The following is a 19856-nucleotide window of genomic DNA, read 5'->3' on the forward strand; positions in this document are numbered from 1 at the left end:
GGAAGTCACTGTCAATCTCACGCCAGGGGATGAGCGCTGCTAGGGCGTGAGCATATGGACAATTCTCCCTCATGTGTAGCGAGAATTGGATCGGCCTCACTAAATCTAAGGTCTGCTCTACTTATAAGATAATGGCGGTGACAACTGACAACAGGAATTCAAGCACTAGATGTCCATACAATAGGTCAAGTATTCACCACAAGAACACGGTTATCTTGTTACAAAGGTAGCAGATCGTTCGCACAATAGCTGCTGAATTAGGCCATCACTACCAGATATCAATAGTAGCAAAATGTGGAAAAAGCATGGACTAATTAGGCTTAATAGATTCGTCTCGCCGTTTAGATTCGTCTTATGTAATGAGTTTTGTAAATAGTCTACGTTTAATACTCCTAATTAGTATCTAAACATTCGATGTGACGGGTGCTAAAGTTTAGCAAGTGGAAGAAAACATGCCCTTAGCAATCCAAATCCAAACTTTTACTTTAAGAGGCTTCCTTCTAGAGAAAATTTCATGAAATCTTTTTTCATATTTCACTTTGATACCTCTTGACGCCTCCAATGGTTGCTTAGATTCTTGGTGTAGTTCATTTTTTTGACAAATCTTTGAAAAACTTGTTGCAATATGAATGGGACTCTCGTTTTCTATTTTAGGCCAATTCCTTGGTTAAGTCTTTGATGAAAGAAAAATCTCCTTTATCCTTTGTCGTACATGTGTCAGTATGGAGTTTCTGTCTTTGCCTTACTCTCTTGTTATGGATCTCTTGATTTTATACTCGGTACGGATGCTACGATAGCATTCCATCATCTTATTGGTCTTTGTCTGATTACATCTCATCTGAGATGGCGACACACCATTTTAGGTTCTTCGGCCATAGAAAAGCACGGATTGTTAGATCAATTATGACATTCAAAAAGATTCAAATCCTCCAAGCCATAATTTGTAGCCACATGCTACAAGGTTCTCAAGTCCGCCTGCCAGCGCAGGGATGGGCATTTTCTAGGATGCTCAAGGTTCCCACCAAGTTTTTCTATATAGGCTTCTTCCTTCAACTCTAAAAATTGGATGGGCATTTTCTAGGATTCTCAAGGTTCCCACCATTGAGTTTTTCAATATAGGCTTCTTCCATCAACTCTAAAAACTTGATAAAAACTTGTTGCCTTGATTTCGAATCCATTTGAAAAAACAATTCAACTGTCACAAGATATATTTCAATAATACCTATCACATCTATTGCCAAAACTCAAGGCCTCTAAAACCAATTTCTAGGTGGTATAGTGCAAAATTCAAATTGTTGTTCTCGGGTTATGATAATTGAATCAAGGGTCTCTTTAGAAGAAAGAGGAGGGAATCCAAGGTTCAACGTGCACAAATTTTATTTTAGAAATCTGAATATAATGTACTAGTTTGATCGAATATAGGGTTCCACAATATTCAATACTCTTTGACACATACTCTCTCTCTCTAAGCTTATCTACATAGAGCGTAAACATTTACATGGTGCCTAGTAGTTCCTATGTCATACGTCAAACTAAAACCAAGGGTACCACATTGGTTTAGGATCTAATCCCACCTCTTTTTCAGAGAGGTGGATGCAAATAGAGCTGATGCCCTGCTGCCATGTTTTTCATTTTCAGCATAGAAGGTACATATGAACGATATCAGCGATTTGCGGGAACAGGAAGAAATGTGAATGCAGGAGACCGAAATAACAACGATGTAAAGATCTCAATATGGCTTTTTATATGCATAACTTATAATCCAGTTTTATATTTGGAAGCAAGACATGATAGTATTATGAAATCCATCAGTCACTATTACTACACTTGCCATCAGCCCATCACTGTGTTCTTTTTTAGTGAAGTACCTGTACAGTTTATGTATGAGAGCAGAAAAGAGCTATAATATGACTGTTCTGATAAATGTAGCTGACTAAAATTTTTGGCCCAGAGCCAGGATGCTGCTGCTTCAGACTTGCAAACCAGGCTTAAGGAGATCGCAACATGGTAACTCTAAATTTCCACTATTTCTACCGACTTTGTTTGTTTGTCCATCAATGGCAAAAATTGAGATGTAACAAACCTGCAGGTCTGAACAAAACAATGCTAACGAGTCAGATGCCAACGAACTAGAGAAACTGGAGAAACTGCTGACAAATGCTTTGAGGGATACCACAACCAAAAAGGTACACTTAAGTGGCTTTGTTTTCTGTCACTATTGCACTTGATTTAGAAAAGGGTCACTCCATTAGTTCAGTATGTTCGAAAATGACATGACGCAGCTGTTATTTTGGCTTTGTGCTTTTCATTTCATTCTGGACACTAACTGTGCATCTACTGATGGTTTGTCTACACTTTATTTGATATCCTGCTGACCAGATATTGCTATTATCCTGCGGTGCATTGTTTGCTAATGTTTCCTCCTTCCCAATTTTCAATCGGACATGAGAATAATCATCTAATAAACAGAAATACTGCACCTAGAGACATTAAGTGTTGGTCCTTAAACTTTGGCCGGTGATATGCTGGCAACAGAGAATATATGGAGCCATGTTTGTTTAACTTTAGCTCGCCTTCAGTTGACAGTTTTTTAGAATGTAGCCTATGTATCAGCTCCTTGTATATGTGCAAGTTTCATCTTTATGGAAATGTGAGTACGTTCTTGACCTCCTTAAAGAAAAGGAGAAGAAAAAAAAAGGGCATGCTAGTTCTGCTCAATTATGCAGTGAGAAAACCTGATCTCAATGCAGAACTGGTGGAATTTTCATGAAAAGCCCCATCAGAGAGCTCAGCTCTTTGGTTATCTAGGAACCAAAATGCCAAAAAGATCTTCACTATATTCTAATTGAGCTTCTTTTTTGTATGATTGCGATGACAAGTGGATTTGGCTGCCTTTACTATTCCAGAACATTGGTAAGCTAGACACGGTATAGGTGTATAAGAAATGGCACTCACAAGATATTGGCCTGAAGCTTTGAAACTGCATCACTGGAACATTGATCAGTATAAAGTTTGTTAGTGACCTCAAGAAAGGATACTACTGCTTACTTTGGATCATTCTGCCTAATTACTAGATGCAATTTAGGTCCTCCAGGCATTCTGATCTAGACTTTGCCTTTTCTGATGTAATGCAGATGTTGACGAAACAAAATAATGGTGGTGCTGGTGGAAGTACAAGCAGCCAGAACAGCAGTGGACCTAGGAGACAGGATTAAGGAGTGGCTCCCAGCAAATCAGCACAGAGCAAAGGCGCCCTGACTTCTGTGCTACTGGCAAATGAAATGGGGTGTGCGTCTGTTGCTACCAGCATCTCCTACTATCGCTGGGTAGCTGAGATATGTTGAGGTCGCTCGCTGCTGGCAAGGTGTGCCGGGAAGGGAATTTCAATAACAGGATTCGCAAATGGTTGCGGCCTTGCCAAACCTGACCTTATGTTGTACCATGCGATTCCTAGAATTGTGCTTGCCGAGTGATTTTTTTACTGGTTGTGGGCTTATGTAACCTTGCGATGTTTGCTTGGATCTGTCAAATATGCAGTGACCCTCAAGGAACCGTGGTTTCATGCTCCTTGTCTCCTGTGATAGCAGGTGGTTAGCAACGTTTGGTTAGCAGGCCTGGCTGTGAGTTGGGCTACTTTGATGTTGCCGTCGAATCCAACATCTAGACCAGGTTCTTTTTTTCCCCCTCATAATCTTCTTCCAGCACAAAATTTGTCACATGTTACCACTAGCGGCAGTCGTTGTCTCTTTGGATTACTACTTTACCTTGACAAGAGCGGGGAGCATGAACATGTTGCGCTTTTTGAGTATGCACGTTGATTCCCTAACAGCTGGGGGGGGGGGGGGGGGGGGGGGGGGTGCCGGGAATCTGCACCTATTCCGTACATGAACTGCAACAGCATGATGCCATGCGGAAGATAGCGAAAGCATAACCCTGGTCCTGGCACACCAGGTGACTTCTTTTTCTCGAACATGGCTCCAGGTGAGTTCATCTTTTGAGTCTTGACCAACACATCAAACAAGCTGAGATGTGTTTGGGTGAGAAAGGTTGGGGAAGAACCTCATGTATACCTGACGCTGCACCTCACCATAGAGCTGCAGGAAGAACGAATGGCGATGCCCGGCGACGACGTTTTGCTTGCCCACCCTTGCCTGGTTGACTCCCTGATCCATCACGGCCGTGCGATGCCGTCGTGGAACGCTGCATCGTGCGAGAGCAGAGCGAGACGGAGACGCCGCACCATATATAGGTACACCGCGCACTCTGGCAGTGCGACGCGGTGACAAGCGTGCGCCCGTGTCTCGTTCGGCGGGCGACAAATCACCACCACCGCCTGGGAGTGGGAGCTCTCTCCTCAGCCGGCGCAGCAGGTCGATCAGTTGATGCTTGGCCACCCTGCCTGAAGAAGAATGCCGCCCATCACGACCGTAATAGTAAGACTCCGCAACGCCATGCCGGACGCGCGGCGCAAATCAAAGGGAAGGAACGACGAGCAAGCAAACCGTCCGCCCGCCGGCGACGACGTACCTCGGTACCTGCGCCTGCTGCGGCGGTGGCAAAGCCCCTCGCCGTCCCATTTGTCCCCCGGCGGCTGGCACCAAGTGCCCCCCCTCTGTTTATGTACAGCAGGCCGCTCGCGCGACGCGGTGATGCGGTGCGCCGTGCGATGGGTCCCGTGTCCCGCCGCGCTCCCCTGCGTCGGCACGCGAAAAGGCCAGGGGTACGGCGCCCGCCGCGGTGTCCGCGCGCCATTGCGCGGCCGCGGCCGCTTTTCTGGCGCACAAGTGCCCGCGGCGACGGGTGGCGTGGGACCGCGCCCGCCCCGCGCGCCCGCCGCGACACGTTGGCCTTGGACCCGGTCCAAGCGGTGGGTTTTACGGGGATGCGCGCGCAGCTGGTCTCCCTCGGCAGGTGGTGTCGTCACGTCGACGGACGGCCAGATAGAGGAGAGGAAGGCGGCGGCCGCGTTAACCCTTGGCGATCACGGGGAGTGGAGCCGAGCACATGGAGCAGGGCTTCGATCGGTCGCCGCCGGCATGTGGTGCGACAGTGCGGCATGCTCCCGCTACCAATATCATCATCATTTTTTGATACCTCGAAAGCGGTTTGAAGCTTCAGTTTCTGTTTTCGTTTTCTTCCATGCTCTCTCAGTTCTCACGACGGGCCTGCCTGTTCGGTCGTGGGTCCAATCTTATCTTTCTGGGCTTAGTCCGGCCCACTTTAACTTCTCTCGAAGCGATGGTTGTCCAGTACAGGCCCGCCTGGTACTGTCATCCCGACCCGGCCCAAAAAATAAATACCCGACGTGGGGTCGTAGGGACTAGGGGGGACACCACCGAGGGCGAAATGGAGAAAAGTGGAACTAGGCAACAGGAAAAGCGACCGGGACCAAAAAAAGGAACCAAATGCAGCGCAAAAAAGCGCGAAAACGGAAAGGTCGAGCCGTCCTCTTATCTTCCACGTCACCTCGCGCTTGCGTCCCGACACGTCATCCTCCTACCTCTTCACTTATCATCATTTCCTAGGCGGCTAGGCCTCACGCCCTCACCTTTAACCCTCGACCCAAACTGAATATTCTCACCATCAAAAAAATAAAAACTGAATCTTCTATACGCTAAAAATAACGCGCGAAACACGGTGGCATGGGCCGGCCTGTCAGATAAGCGATAACACCAATCAAACGATGCGGCGCGGCCATGACTCGGCGCCGGATAGGGATGGGCCGCGTCCCATTTTTATAAATCCGTTCCACCAGTCACGACCACCCTCCCAACGCCCACCCAGTCTGGCCCATACCGCAGCCCACCCCACCGACGCGTGGGGCCAAGCACTGGCTTCCCTACGTGTCTGTGCCCGTCAGTGGCGTCGGCGTAGCTTTTCGGTTGCCTCGCCTTCCGTGCGTGGACCCGGCTCTGACACCGGGAGGAGCAGTAGGCGGGCCCGGTTTTGTCCACTGGACCACAGCCCACGGGGGTTCTATAAAGACCTGTTCTGTTCTTCCTCCTGCTTCCCTCGTCTCCCCCTTTCCGCGTCGCGTCGTCTCCTCCGATTCCTCTTCCTCCCTCCCACGCGCTCAATTGATCGGTCGCTGCTCGCCGAAGCTCGAGTCAGAATCCTCGCCTCTCCATCCAAAAACATGACGGGCACCGCCGGCGGCGACGGCTGCGGCGAGCAGTACTCGCGGATGATCCGGGAGCTCTGCGCGCTGCTCCTCACGATCGTCTCCCCCTCGCCGGCGGCGCTGGGGCGGCCGGCGCCCGGGATGTCGCCGGCCGCGGCGGCGGCCATGCTCCTCGGCGCGTCGATGGCGCTCATGCTCTGCGGTTCCGTCACGTTCGCCATCGGCCTCCTCCTCATGCCATGGGTCGCCGGCCTCGCCCTGCTCTTCGGCTTCGCCGGCGCCGTCTCCACCCTCTCCTCCGGATTCTTCGGTAAGGACGCCGCGCTCCCATGCAAGGACGAGACGCGGGGGCGGATCTGCTCCCCGATCGGCTCCGACATGCTCGTAGCGTAGCTCCAGCAGCAGCAGCAGCAGGGTAGATTTGATTTCTTTGTCCCTGAATATTATTAGGAGTCAAACAGAGTTGATGATCCCTGTAAAAATGCACCCTTTTGTTGTACACCTAAATCCCCGGAGATGGTTGCTTGTTGATTGAAGGAAACGTCACAAGAATTAAGTGATTGTTTAACCCCATGTTCTGATTTGTTACCACAAGCATTTCTTTATTTATTTTTTTCTTGTTCTTGAGGAGAAATCAAGATGCTAATACCATTTTTCTATGACAACACCAATGATATGCTACTAGTGAACACCTAGATTATTAAGGAAAAGATTCAAAAGATGAGGGTGACAAATCTTATCGTTCTGTTCATCTGCCAGTTGCTTGGTCAGTAGGATCACGAAACATGGTAGCGTGTGAGCTACGGAGCAGTACAAATTTGCTACCGGTTACCTCTGTCCGTACATAAAAAAGAGAGATGTGTGTAGAAGCAGCCTGTGCTGAGGGGACCTGCCGGACAGTGATGCGAGTGTTTTGAGCGAGTTCGTCAGCTGTGATAGAGAAGTAACGAGCATGTGGCTCACGAGCTGGCGATTACGTGTAAAAGTGTAGCGGGGATAGTTTGCTCGTCGCCATCAGATGGTAGCTGGTAGGGATCGGATCATGCGTCTTGCCTGAGCTCTTTGCAACACCACTTGTTAGGTCAGGATAAGATGCAATCTCTCATCCCAACACAAGTGCAGTTGTTAAGGGATGACAGCGATCCCTCACGGTTGGTTTTCGCTTGGGGAAGAACTCCGGATGGTTAACCTGATCATGTTGTTATTTGCTTGGACAGCGTAGTGTGAATTACTGTCACCTGTGTAACTAGTTTTGGGGCATCATAATTGTACGTTGACTGACGACTAGCATCTTTGACGTAGAGTACCAGGATGTGACACTAGCCACCTGTTTCCGTCACGGCCGCAGGAGGAAGAAATGTTTGATTTGAGAAGCACGTCTCAGCGTTCATCGAGTAGCGCTCCGGGATGAAGCATCGGTCGTTGGAATATACGGGCTTGGCCCATTTATTTATTCAATTAAAAGAATTAAAAGTCCAGTAATAAAAACTAAAGAGTTAAGTGTTTAGTCCACGTGGGAATTTGAAGAGAATCTTAATTGACTTAAATGGTGGACTCTGTATACACCAATTGTGAAGTCAATAAAGAAGATTGGCGAGCGCGCGCGCTCGCTTGCCTCGCTGTGGCCGTGTCGTGACGAGCCGAGCGAGCGAGCGAGCGATGCGACGTGATGTGTTGCAGTGCGGTGAACCTTTTGCCAATCGTCAGAGTCATTAATTGAAAGAATTCACTCCAGTAACAGCTAAGGAATAAACTATGGAATATTCCAATGGTTACTGGTTTGATTGCAGTAGTTTGATTGCCTGGTTTGATTGCATTTGATGGCTAGGCGAATTGATTGTGTTTGATGACTGTGTTGACTGCCGGTGTCCAGGTTCATCCCCACTCTCTCACTACTCGCCTATATAAGACGCCCTCCTCTTCTTCAGGAGACCTCTCTCTTTTCCCTATCTTTTGCATTCCCATGCTAGGCACTGCGCGCATAAGTTCTAACAAGAGCAGAGCCTCGGGAACCTCGCCTTCAGCTGGAGATCCTGCTCCGGATAGGTGGGCGATGAGGTTTTTGGGAGCGTTCAACGCGACTGCTTGCTCCCTCCCTGTTCGTTTGCAACCTCTACAGCCGACCCCCGCAACGTCTACTTTCTGGTGGCCGAGGACTTGTTCGTCTGCAACGTCTTCTTCCTGGTGGCCGCGCTGATCGACTACGTCTTCTTCTTCCTGCTACCTCCCGGAGGCCGTTCGAGGGACTACGCTGCATCGACCTCTTTCGGCGTCTCGTTTGTACGACTACATCGACTGAGGCCATCCCACGATTAGTACGACTAATCCAGATGGTAACGACGCATCCGGTGCCTTCGGCACTGGCCCCGCCCCAGGGTACATCCTAAATCATCTGTGCCTATTTTTATTCTTGTTTATTAGATGTTTAAACTTGAACACTGGCACATATTATTTATCACTGAATCACTCAACATATTTATAATAATATTTTATATATTTAATTTTAGAATTAAAATATACCAAAATATGCCTAGAATTCTAACATCGGTTTGGTTTCTTTTTTCTTCTTTAACACACTGGCTAGTTCGATTCAGTAATGTTTCACTTCACTTGTTTTCCTTTTTTTTCTACTTTTGGTTTCTAGCTCAGTATTAGGCATATTCCAGCTTCCGAAGAAGTTTATTTAGTTCCTGCAGGTGCTGAGATATGCTTTGCGCTGACCATATCTTCGTATTTTGTAACGCAGAAGATTGAGAAAACCAACCCTCTTTTCCTATAATCTGACATAAAGGACACCCTCCAACAGATTGAGAAAACCATCCCTTTCCCAGTAATTTTTTCTCAATTGAGAAAAACCATCTTCCAATCCCTTTTCCATACCGTCGTCCAGCACCCCGCGCCAGCCTTGCCCCGCCGGCGAAGCCACCCCCGCGCCACCTGCGGGACGCCGGAGTTCCTGGCCTGGTGTGCTGCCGGCAAGAGAGAAGAGAGGGAGAATAAAAAGGTGAAAAAAAAGAAAAATGAATGTGCCACTGACATCTTGGACCCACCTGCTAGAGGAGATGTAAAGGGTATTCGGAAAATCAATCTGCGGGAGTACCTCTCCACAATATTCTTAGATTGTGGAGTTGCTCTACGGAGTATATATCTTCAGGTTGATATGGGCGCCAGTAGTTGCATGTGGACAACTTGGAATTTTTCAGATGAGTTGATCGACAAGCATTATCCATTGCTTGTTGCAGGGCCGCTATTGGCACGCAATCAGAAGATTTGGCAGTAGGAGGACATTGTTCTCTGCAGGTTCCTCTGTTTCTGAACAAATGCAACGAGCCTAGTTGTCTGAGAATCAGTTACCTGATGCAGGTGAGTTGTGTGATCACGTATTCCTCTCTGGCTCTCTCCGAGTCCGAGCTCCGAGCTAGAAACAATTTGCATCATCTGCATCCCTTCTGGTTTCAGGCTCCAGGTGACTGCTCCACTGTGCCAGGCGTCTCAGAGGAAGGGAGCAAGCATCTCATCTGTAAGGCCAGCCAGCCAAAACGCGTTGCCTTTAATCACTTTTCTCCTTGGTAATCTTGCTAGCCATTTGCTGAACAACTATTTCCTTTGGCCTAAAGCCCTAAACCGCTGCAAAGGAGCACCTCTCTGGAGCCCTCTTCAGACTGTAAAGCGCGCGAAGGCATCTCGCTGCATGCCTCCTGTCCAGATGTATTCTCTCGACCTTGCTTCAAGCACAAGCAGGGCACGCATTCCTTCCTTCTTCCCCCCTTCCTTCTCCTTCTCCACACAGCCAGCCAACGTTAAGCAACCTCACTACATATTGGCCTTGTACATTCTTGTAGCTACCTTCTTCTTGCTGCATCCATTGGCATTGGCACACAGATACACCGGCTGATCGATACACTGGTTGGTTGAGCTGCCGAGAAAAGCGAACCTCTCAGCGGGGGAGGAAGGGATCGAGTCGACATGAACGCCGGCATGTCGCCGCGGCCGAGCACGGACTGGGGCCCGATCATCGTGGCGGTGATCCTGTTCGTGGTGCTCTCGCCGGGGCTGCTCTTCCAGCTGCCCGCGCGGACGCGGGTGGTGGAGTTCGGCAACATGGGCACCAGCGCCATCGCCATCCTCGTCCACGCCGTCATCTTCTTCTGCCTCCTCACCATCTTCGTCGTCGCCATCGGCGTCCACGTCTACGCCGCCTAGCCAAGCTCGCGCGGCCAGCTCGGTTCTCAGGCTGCTTTTGACATGGTGAATCGGTGATGGTGTGCGCTTTGTGTAGTCCCTTGGTAATTTGCTCGTTTTAATTGCCCGGTTGTATTAGCACTCATTTGAGCTGGGGGCAGTGCAGTTGTCCGATGAGGATTTAGTTGTTCATGGACACAAACTTCAATTTGCTTGGCTTCTGTTTCTGGCAACAACCCAATGTTTCTGTTGAGAATTAGAGGATGCTGTGCGTTCTGTTGTTCCTTCATACTGTTTGCCAGATGGTAGCTTAGTGTTAATTCGCTTCGCAAATCGCAACCACCATCACAGGAGAGTAGATTTCCAAAATGCCAGGTCATATTGACCGAACCAGCATAAAATGATTGCGGGTCTGCTGCTTTATTAGTATAAAAAAATGCACTTTTTTTTCCACTGGAAGCAAAATCAGGCAGGTCAATGCTCACTCCCACCACAGACCATCAGAGGAAACCTTTCGGGCCATTACCGGGCCGGGCCACCACCATGTTTACGTGTAAAATAATTGAATAAATAATCGGATCGGGGGCTGAGCTCGGCAAACTGTTTTTTTTTTTTCAAATCGGCACCACGCCTGGTCCTTTTAGCGAATCAGGCTCAGACCGGGCTGGGCCTCGTTTGCTGCACCGTACACTCTCTCTCTCTCTCTCTCTCTCTCTAAAAAAAAACACACCCCGCCCGTATCACCACCCTGCCCACAAGCTACCTCCACCATTAGCCTTGCCTTCCTTCCCCAATCTTTTCTTTAAATCCCCAAATCCTTTAACTCTATTCTGACGGAGGGGTTTGAAGTCGGCAAAGGTAAAAGACAAAGAGGCGAATCGAGTAGCAGTCGAAAAGAATGGTGAATTTTTTAGTGAGAAAAATACTCGTACGTAGATAGTTGTAGGTGTCGTATAACAAAGTCATAAAAAGGATGATGCTAAACAAACTCATTGTAAAACAAGATGAGCAATGGAACTAAGAATAGTTTAACTGGTTAGATTTTTTGTTCCATAAGCTTAAAGTTCAGTAACTTGTTTTGATTTGAATAAATGACAGCATTTTATAGTAAAAAGCCTTTTTATATAATGAATTGCGAATTGTTTATGATAAAATTTCGTCAATTTCAAGATCCGCGTATTCAAACGTCTGCGTTTCGGTGGGAAGCAACGGCGGCCTCCGAGGCAGTGAGATTCCGGCACAAGCAACGAACCCGACGCAACCCAGCAACGAACGAAACGGTACCGTGTGTCCGTGCCCTTCCTCCCCCCGCATCGCGCAGACTGGCCACCGCCCGGTCCCACCCGTCAGCCTCCCCATCCACACGCGCGGACCCACGTGGCCCAACCCTTTTGCGCGCATCAACACGTACACGGGAGGCCCAGCCAGCCCAACCAAATCAATCCACCTTTCCAGCACCCCTCGAGCAGGAAAAAGGAAATTTCCGAGAATTTCCATTGGCCGAAAAAAATTCAGCAGCAGGCCGCGACCTCCGCTCCCGTCTCCGGCTCCGCCTCCCCCCCTCCCTCCCCTTCCGCCCCCCATCTTGTGGGAGCTCCCGATTCGGGGGAGGAGGCACCGCACGCCGCCGCCGCCCCCCGCCTGCGCCGCCCGCGGATCAGCGCCGTCGCCGATCGGAGGGCCCCCTCGCTTCCCCCCCGGTGGGCGGCGCGCGGGGTGGGAGATGGACGGCGGCGCGGGGGCGGCCGGGCACGGCCGGAGGAGCGTCTCCTCCTCCTCCGCTTCCAGGAGGAGGCTCCCGCCCGCCGAGAACGGCCACGGCCATGACGGCGCCGCCGCCGCCTCCAGGAGGTCCTCCGCCTCCATCTCCCGGGGCAACTCCACGTACGTGCTCCGACCCGACGCGTCGCCTTGCTCATTTTTCGGTGCTAGGTTTTTGTTACCCGTAGACCGTAGCTGGTTGCCTCTCTCTGATTGCGTCGTGGTTGGGTGAGGAGGAGCGTTCGGTTCGAGCGTTGCGTGATGACCTGCTGTAGCTTCCATGTCTCGCTTCCTTTGCAACCTATAGGAGCTTCCTTAGCCTAGATTCGATTCTATTTTTATGGAATCGATGGAGGTTACGACATCTAGATTTGTACTTTCAGTTGCAATAGAAACTGTTGAATCCCATTCGGCTGTTACAAGTTAAACCATGCACATACGCATGGCTCTGTTTTTGGAGTTTTGTGTAGCGTAAACTGTACACATTTCAACCAGAAGCAATTGCCTGGCACCAAAACGACACTGATCGCTGCTGCTTTCTGATTGGTCAACCATGTTTCTGCTGTGGAATGGAAAAAACTTTGTGCCCAGGTACCCACAGCTGAAAAATGCCTCCTCATGTAATGCTTTTTAGGTCACTGACCGGCGAGAGAACTGTGAAAAGGCTGAGATTGTCCAAGGCTCTGACAATACCGGATCACACAACCGTGCATGAGGCTTGTCGGAGGATGGCCTCACGAAGAGTCGACGCTGTGTTGCTGACTGACTCCAACGCTTTGCTCTGCGGGATCCTCACTGACAAGGTGAGGAATATGTGCCTCTTCACTCTACATGTCTTTGCTGCTTTAGAGATTCCTGATTTCTCACTGTATATGCTGTCTTTTGACAATGCTGACCAGGATATAACCACAAGGGTGATTGCTCGTGAATTGAAGATGGAAGAGACACCGGTCTCGAAGGTCATGACCAGGAACCCTGTATTTGTGCTTGCAGACACGCTTGCAGTTGAGGCATTGCAGAAGATGGTGCAAGGTACGTGAATGCTTTGACATTTTTCGCGCACCTTACCTGCGGTTATCTTAATGTTCCCTGAAAAATTTCCTTTGGTTCCAGGTAAGTTCAGACATCTGCCTGTTGTGGAGAATGGTGAAGTCATTGCACTGCTGGATATTGCCAAGTGCCTGTATGATGCTATTGCACGGATGGAAAGGGCAGCGGAGAAAGGAAGAGCAATTGCTGCTGCTGTTGAGGGCGTAGAAAAGCATTGGGGAACAGCTGCATCTGGTCTGTAGTTCACATACTCCCTTACCTTTTCCATCTTCATTCTATTTTTTTAAAATAATTATGCTTTCAGCTTCACCCAACCCTTCTCATTTTATGTTTCACCTGTACTGACGACCTGTGTTATGTATAAAGTTTGCCTTCATGTCTTTGGCAGTGTGCCGCTTTAATCTTTTCTCCTTTTATTTTGCAGGTCCTAACAATTTTATTGAAACTCTACGAGAGCGGATGTTTAGGCCAGCACTGTCGACCATTATCTCTGAGAATTCAAAGTAGGTAATATCCTTTCCTTTTCAAATTAAGTGCCTTCTTGAGCATTCAGAAATATAAGTGCCAGTTCAGAACAACTTATTTCTTGATCTTGATTGCTTAGAGTGGTCACTGTTGCACCAACAGACATGGTGTTGACAGCATCAAAGAAGATGCTGGAATTAAAAGTGAGTTCAGCAGTTGTAGCCATTGAAAACAAACCTGGGGGAATTCTGACGTGAGTACCTTCTCTCAACCTAATTATAGTAACAGCTAATTCTAGATCTGTGTTAAACTAAAAGCCTTGCTTTGTTTTCTATGACAGGTCCAGAGATATATTGATGCGTGTTATCGCCCAGAATCTTCCTCCTGAGTCCACTACAGTCGAGAAGGCAAGGCTCATTATAATTATCTTTGTATTATTATGCAGTCACATTTCTTATTCTCTACCTTCGTCAACTAACCACCATCATGTTTGAAACTCCTTTCCACAGGTCATGACTCAGAGTCCTGAATGTGCTACAGTTGACACCCCAATCCTTGATGCTCTTCACACAATGCATGAGGGGAAATTCTTACATTTGCCTGTTCTAGACAGGGGTATGTCTATGAACCATGAATGAGCTAAATCCAGCTGATGTCTTTTGTTTGATTGTTAAAGTATGCATGATGTGATGTGTGTTGTATTTATCCAGATGGGAATGTTGTGACTGTTGTTGATGTTCTTCACATAACTCATGCTGCAATTGCAACGGTGAGTGGCAACTTCCTTCTGCTTGGATCTAGTTCTGAATGTCTGGGTTATCTTGTGCATATAAATTATGTCTTACTCCTATGCGCATGCTTTTCGGTTTGAGGTTAGAAGCCATTTTTAGCTGTAAGATAATAGTGCCCACAATACTTGGTTGTTTAGTTTGCAAAGTAAAGTCTCGTGAATTTATTGCAATTTGTATTAATCATTATACACTGCTTGATAGAAGTAACTGTAGTAACTTTCAGTAGACTGCAAGGTCTGCAAGTTTCATGGACCATTATGTTCGTGTATGTTTACTCTACGGGGCGTGCTTGAATGCCTTATTACCTTTTTGTGTCTAGGTCGGAAACACCGGGGCAGCTGGGGCAGCTGGATCCGAGGCAGCATCTGCCATGATGCAGAGGTTCTGGGATTCAGCAATGTCCATTGGACCTCTAGATGATGACGATGACTCCAGAAGGTCAGTATTGCCCTTCCATCCTGAACTTACACTCTAATGGCTTTTGTGTGACTAATTTACCTGGCATTTTCTCAGTGAAGGATCAACAAAAGTGGCATCTGAGGCAACAGATATAGCAAGATCTGCCTTTTATCCAGCTTCTGGTTTATCAAACATGTTCGGGTTCAAGATTCAGGACAAGCAAGGAAGGATGCACAGATTTAACTGCGGTACAAATTAAATAATCTTTTTAGTTCGGTGATTTAACTTGCTTTCTGAACTTCATGCGTTTTGAATGTCAGACACGAGCAGCTTGACGGACCTGATAACTAGCATTCTTCAGAGGCTCGGCGATGACATTGATAGAAAAAATCTACCACAAATTTTGGTAATTTGGCTGAATCTACGTGCCTTTCTCAATATGTAACCATACCCTCATCGCTATTTCAAATATCTAAGTTTTGTTCATTTGTGGAACCATTTCACAGTATGAAGATGAGGATCATGATAAGGTCATACTTTCATCAGACAGTGACCTTATAGCTGCTGTTGACCACGCAAGACAGATCGGTTGGAAGGTAATTTCCTATTTTCAAGCAAAGATGAATAGATGGCTGTTTTTCCTGCCAAGGATGCTCATATCTAGGCTCCTCTTGCAGAGTTTGAGGTTGCACTTGGATTATGTTGGTGTTGGCCGCCGGAAGAGAGGCGGCGGTTCTTCAGATTTCGAGTACGCTGGAAAGGATGCATGGGCATCCGCGTACAGTGCTGTTGCCGCCGGTGCGGCTCTAGTTGCAGGCCTTGGGGTGATGGCTTACCTGAAGCGATCAGGTTAGGCTTCAAAGTCAAGCACGACAGGGGAGCACGCATTTGATCGTCTTGGTGATACAAATATCATTGAAATGACCAGAATGGCTGTGTAATTAATTCTTGTGAGGGAAAAGAAAGAAGAAAGAAAAAACTGTAATAATACTTCCCGGCAGTGGATGACCGCCTGCATACGTGTACACGGTGTTGGTCAAAGTTTTGGAGTCTCAAAGTCTTACCATGGCTGTCAGTGTATCATAAAATCACATGATGACTATACAAGCGAGAGAAGCATGATTGTGCCTTCACTTGTGCTGTTTACCGTCAGGCTGATCACTGATGCATGTGAAGACGTCTGTTTGATCAAATTCTGGTCGACCTTTCTGTGGCAAGTGCTCCTTGGGCTGCGAATTCAGTGTCTTGTTGATCCTGACTGCAAATTCAGTCGTCTCTGACTCCTAGCAGCAGTTTTATGGGGAACGGTTGTTATACGGACGTGAAGTCGCATGAGCATTGAGCAGTACCGGACCTGGGCCTTTGTGTATCAAGTTTTACATGACCATCATATGGCCCAACTTGGGACGTCACTTGCTCATTTTCCATTTCCCCGAGAACTAGGCGCCGCTGATCTCACCGGTCACCGTAGTAGTAGCTGTTTTCTGCACGGCTGGCTGGGATTAGCATGCCGGCCTGCACTGCACTTGCTCTGGCCTCTGGGCACCGATCGGCCATGATGCATGGCCCTGCTGCTCCTGCTCCTATCCATGGCGCGCGGTACGGACGACAGTGGGGGCGATATACATCCTGGTGCCAGCCACGGCGCTGCGGCAGAACCACTAGCCCAACTTGGCATGGGCGTACGATGCGGCGCGTGTTCCGCCGGCAGGGCTCAGGCATCGGCATTCGTCGGTGCGCCTGCTCCACGATCCCAGCACAACGGCACGAGCCGGAGCCAGGAAATGCAGGCGCAGCAACTCTCTACTACTAGTCGCTGCATGCATGTGCCGCCCGGCTGGCATGGACCAGCAGCAGCACCACCCACTGACCGAGCGCCGCGCGGGGCGCCTGCCGTGCGTTACGTTGCTCTGGCAGCGCAGGAACTGGGCGTGCGACGCCGAGAACGACAAGGCCGGCGGAGGAGCCGCTGCACGCGCAGCAGCAGGCCGGGGGCCAGATGTGTAGCGGAGCAGCGAGCCCCCCGGATCTGTTACTACGGCCACCGCTTCTGTTACGGGATCGTCGCAGGCGCCGATAGATATGATCGATGGAGCAGGCCGTGCCCACCTCATGAAGCTATCATCAGTACAGTACGTGCCGCCGGCCGCCGGCTCCGAACGAAGCTAGCTGTTCGTACCCACCTCGCGGCGTCCTCGCAGACGCAGTGACGACGAGGCGACGACGATGATGGACAGAACGACCGAGCTGATCCAAGCCTGAGCAACCAGTTATGAGCAGATCCAGATTAAAATCTACGGGACCAATTGCAAATGGGCCCCTCCGCGCTGCTGGCGAGCACGCACTATAGCATGCATATGCATGCATTGATCATAGGCCTTGTTTAGTTGCCTGTTTTTTATATCCAAAATTACTGTGCTAGCACTGTAGCACACTGTAGCATTTCGTTGTATTTGTGAATTATTGTCCAAATATTAACTAATTAGGCTCAAAAGATTCGTCTCGCGAAGTACAACCAAACTGTGCAATTAGTTTTTGATTTCGTCTATATTTAGTACTCCATGTATATACCACAAGCTTGATGTGATGGGGAATCTTCTTTTTGCATAGTGTTAAAGTTGGGATTTTGAAAGGCCCATACATGCCGCCAATGTATGAAGTGACCACCACACTACATAGGAGTAGTATCTAGCTGCTGCAGTACCTCGAGCGTTTGCATACAGACATACAATAATAGGGATGTTTGGATACTGGGTGCTAAACTTTAGCAGTGTCACAACGGATGTTCGGATGCTAATTAGGAGGACTAAACATAAGTTAATTATAAAACTAATTGCAGAACCCCTGTGCTAATTTGCGAGACGAATCTATTAAGCCTAATTAATCCATCATTAGCAAATGGTTGCTGTAGCACCACATTGTCAAATCATGAACTAGGCTTAATATATTAGTCTTGCGAATTAGACTCCATCTATGCAATTAGTTTTATAATTAGCCTATATTTAATACTCCTAATTAGCATCCAAATATCCGATGTGACATGTGCTAAACTTTGGCAGGAGTATCCAAACACCACTCTAGTCTCGTTTAAGCTTTAATTCGTCGTCGTCGTCGGATCCGGTACGGTCCTCCTCGTCCGCCGGCTGCAATAATGTGTGCTGTCGCCGGCCGCAATTGCTCGCATGCGCGTCGTCGTCGTCGTCGTCGGATCCGGTACGGTCCTCCTTGTCCGCCGGCTGTTATAATGTGTGCTGTTGCCGGCCCGGCGACCGTACGTGCCGGCGGTGACCACTGACCACCGTCGCGTCCATGCATATATACACACACATCTAATATTAAAGAGAGTAATGCTTCTGCCAAACTTTTTTTTTTTTTGCGTTAACCGAAACAGTAAAGAACTCGATGTAAAAACCGGAGCCAAATCGGAATCCCTGGTAAAGACCGTCAAATATGGGCACGGTGGGGTTTGAACCCACAATCTCAATCTTCCCAAGAATTAATACCACACCTTGACTACTGTTTGTTCGTGTTAAATAAACACATTTACATTTGTGTAAAGCAAACCAGTTGTCCAACCAAACAACCCATATAGGTTCATCGGAGGTAAAAAAATTGGCATGCAATGGATGTACATATATGCATTTTAACTCAAATTAGCTATTTAGTTTGCAAACTTTAGGATCATTTATCGATGTTAAAGAAATATAATATGTATGAGAGTCGATACATACTAGAATACAAATTTACTCTCTCCGTTCCGGTACAAGTGCACTGGTAGGATTTGAAAGAAAAATTAGTATGGATAGAAAATGGCAGCATAGGAAACAGCGCTGGATGCGAGGTAAGCGGAAGCTAGCGGTTGGAGAAGAAACAAGAACGTATTAGACTTTTCACACGGATGTTGATATACGGGTGCTTCAGGCTTTTTTGTTACAGATGGGGCCTACATATTGGTGACCGATAGGCTCCAGTTTGTATGTTTATTTTTGGACTTTTTTGAACTGTACAAATGCAGTTAAATTGGAACATAGGGAGTACATAAGGTTAGAAATGTTGCACACCGAGTAGCGTAGGTGCAAGTTGGCCATGCACTGCTTACTGCTTATATTGAGAAATAAGTTCACCCTTGCTAATAATGCATGTAGACCACAATCACACAATTGTGGTGCTTACTAGACTGAACCATGTGTGAAATATAATCCTCACGTCCTCTAAGATTAAAATCAGAATGGTTGCATTATTATGCTTGTACCTATTTTTGTTACTAGGTATCACTTGCTTAAATAAAAAGTGTAATAAGTAGGAGCAGAAAAGTATGTTAAGTCAAAATTTTATTGATTTCCTAGCAAATGTACATATCCGTTATAATAAAATATAGTAGTAGAAATAAAAATACACGAGTTTTAGAAAATACAACCACATTTCATCGTAGCAACGTACCGGGCCATTTTGCGTAACGGAACGATCGAATACGTATCATTGACATTGCCTCGACCGGTCCCGATCAGAATATGTACACTGCTGACAAGGGGTGACGAAAAGTGAAATGCTATCTAGCTAGTGACGTGGAGGCACCGAGACGCACTTTCGCTGAAATCAACCGTAGTCAGTTACCATGTCGATCAGTAAACGCTGCTCTGCTCGTCGCGCACGGCGGCTTTCTCGCAATAATTGAGCAATGCAAGGACGTCAGATCGAGCAGCAGAACCTAAACTTTTTACTGGGGCACGGTCTCTGCATCGTGAAATCGACGTACTACGGTGTCATGATGAGCGTGTGTTTGATACTATGTGCTAAACTTTAGCAGGTCATGTTGGATATTCGGATACTAATTAGAAGAACTAAATATGAGCTAATTACAAAACTAATTGCACAGATGGAGTCTAATTCGCGAGATGAATCTATTAAAGCTAATTAATCTATCATTAGCAAATGGTTATTGTAGCACCACATTGTCAAATCATGAACTAATTAGGCTTAATAGATTCGTCTCGCGAATTAGACTCCATCTGTGAATTAATTTTATAATTAAACTATATTTAATACTTCTAATTAGTATCAAACATCCGATACGATAGGTGCTAAAG

General features: G+C 47.6%; 4 protein-coding genes across 6 annotated transcripts in view; all 4 read left to right on the forward strand.

Moving 5' to 3' along the window:
- Positions 1-3677, forward strand: part of LOC101771771 (MADS-box transcription factor 51) — an 11176-nt gene extending 7499 nt beyond the window's left edge. The window contains exons 2-5 of the mRNA XM_004971036.3: positions 1639-1720; positions 1952-2007; positions 2090-2186; positions 3135-3677. Of these exons, the coding sequence (XP_004971093.1) occupies positions 1639-1720; positions 1952-2007; positions 2090-2186; positions 3135-3215 (316 nt within the window). The 3' untranslated portion in view covers positions 3216-3677. The remainder of the gene's footprint in view (positions 1-1638; positions 1721-1951; positions 2008-2089; positions 2187-3134) is intronic.
- A 2318-nt stretch (positions 3678-5995) lies between these two features.
- LOC101772990 lies at positions 5996-6712 on the forward strand. Its single transcript, XM_004971039.3, has one exon. It carries the CDS (start codon positions 6137-6139, stop codon positions 6512-6514), a length of 378 nt encoding a protein of 125 aa, XP_004971096.1. The 5' UTR covers positions 5996-6136; the 3' UTR covers positions 6515-6712.
- Positions 6713-8070: 1358 nt separating this feature from the next.
- On the forward strand, positions 8071-10592 carry LOC101772582. 3 transcript variants are annotated; one of them, XR_002677757.1, is made up of 3 exons: positions 8071-8497; positions 8868-9484; positions 9581-10046. XR_002677757.1 is itself a non-coding variant. In XM_004971038.4 (2 exons), exon 2 carries the CDS (start codon positions 10088-10090, stop codon positions 10322-10324), a length of 237 nt encoding a protein of 78 aa, XP_004971095.1. In that variant the 5' UTR covers positions 8624-9484; positions 9581-10087; the 3' UTR covers positions 10325-10592. The 3 variants fall into 3 exon arrangements, 1 of the variants encoding a protein (XP_004971095.1); XR_002677758.1 differs by having other exon boundaries at positions 9364-9484; XM_004971038.4 differs by lacking the exon at positions 8071-8497 and having other exon boundaries at positions 8624-9484; positions 9581-10592.
- A 1196-nt stretch (positions 10593-11788) lies between these two features.
- On the forward strand, positions 11789-15902 carry LOC101772179 (CBS domain-containing protein CBSCBSPB1). Its single transcript, XM_004971037.3, has 14 exons — positions 11789-12187; positions 12699-12867; positions 12964-13096; positions 13178-13348; positions 13539-13617; positions 13719-13832; positions 13920-13986; positions 14089-14194; positions 14290-14348; positions 14690-14808; positions 14884-15017; positions 15090-15175; positions 15276-15365; positions 15447-15902. The coding sequence occupies exons 1-14, from the start codon at positions 12027-12029 to the stop codon at positions 15621-15623; spliced, it is 1665 nt and encodes a 554-aa protein (XP_004971094.1). The 5' UTR covers positions 11789-12026; the 3' UTR covers positions 15624-15902.
- Positions 15903-19856: the final 3954 nt, after the last annotated feature.

The sequence above is a fragment of the Setaria italica genome, chromosome V, assembly GCF_000263155.2.
Source record: "Setaria italica strain Yugu1 chromosome V, Setaria_italica_v2.0, whole genome shotgun sequence".
Classification (NCBI taxonomy): domain Eukaryota; kingdom Viridiplantae; phylum Streptophyta; class Magnoliopsida; order Poales; family Poaceae; genus Setaria; species Setaria italica.